At 66.5% G+C, this 513-nt stretch overlaps 1 protein-coding gene across 1 annotated transcript in view; it reads right to left on the bottom strand.

The window, feature by feature from the left end:
• BAG4 (BCL2-associated athanogene 4) overlaps positions 1–458 on the bottom strand; it is a 2,361-nt gene extending 1,903 nt beyond the window's left edge. The window contains exon 1 of the mRNA XM_010134777.1: positions 348–458. Coding sequence (XP_010133079.1) covers positions 348–458 — 111 coding nt within the window. The remainder of the gene's footprint in view (positions 1–347) is intronic.
• Positions 459–513: the final 55 nt, after the last annotated feature.

Below are 513 nucleotides of genomic sequence, written 5' to 3'. Positions count from 1 at the left end.
GGGGCCTGCAAGAGAGGAGCAGGCGTTGCCCCCGGCATCACCCTGAGCACTGGTCCCTCCAGACAGCCCTGGGAGCAGCTGCAGCGTCAGGCTGGCTGACCGATTCCTGCTTTCCACAAGGCTGGAGTCTCTGGAGAACGGGGCAACCACCAGTTTTGATCAGAATAAAACCCAGCAGCACAAGCTGCTCAAGGCACAAGAGCCATCAGGACCCACGGATCCCTCAGGGGAGGCACCGCGAGCTTTCCTCTGCTGCGGCCCCGTAAAACAGCTCCTCGTGCCCCAGGAACCGCAAGCCGCCCCCCCAACGGGGCTGGGAATAGCCTGGCCAGTGCCCAGGCTCTTACCTGTGGCGGGGAGTAGCCAGGAACCTGCTGCCTCCTGAGCGAGGACCCTTCGGTGGGGCAGTCCGGCGGGGCGTAGCTCCAGGGGGATGCTGGCGACGGGGGCCGGTACATGCCCGTGGGCTCCGTGGGGTAGGGGCTCCGCGTGGGCCCGGAGCAGTAGTACCCC

This window comes from Buceros rhinoceros, unplaced genomic scaffold (assembly GCF_000710305.1).
Source record: "Buceros rhinoceros silvestris isolate BGI_N320 unplaced genomic scaffold, ASM71030v1 scaffold33274, whole genome shotgun sequence".
Classification (NCBI taxonomy): Eukaryota; Metazoa; Chordata; class Aves; order Bucerotiformes; family Bucerotidae; genus Buceros; species Buceros rhinoceros.
The sequence above is the reverse complement of the archived record's forward strand: the minus strand, read 5'-3'. Positions and strand labels throughout refer to the sequence as shown.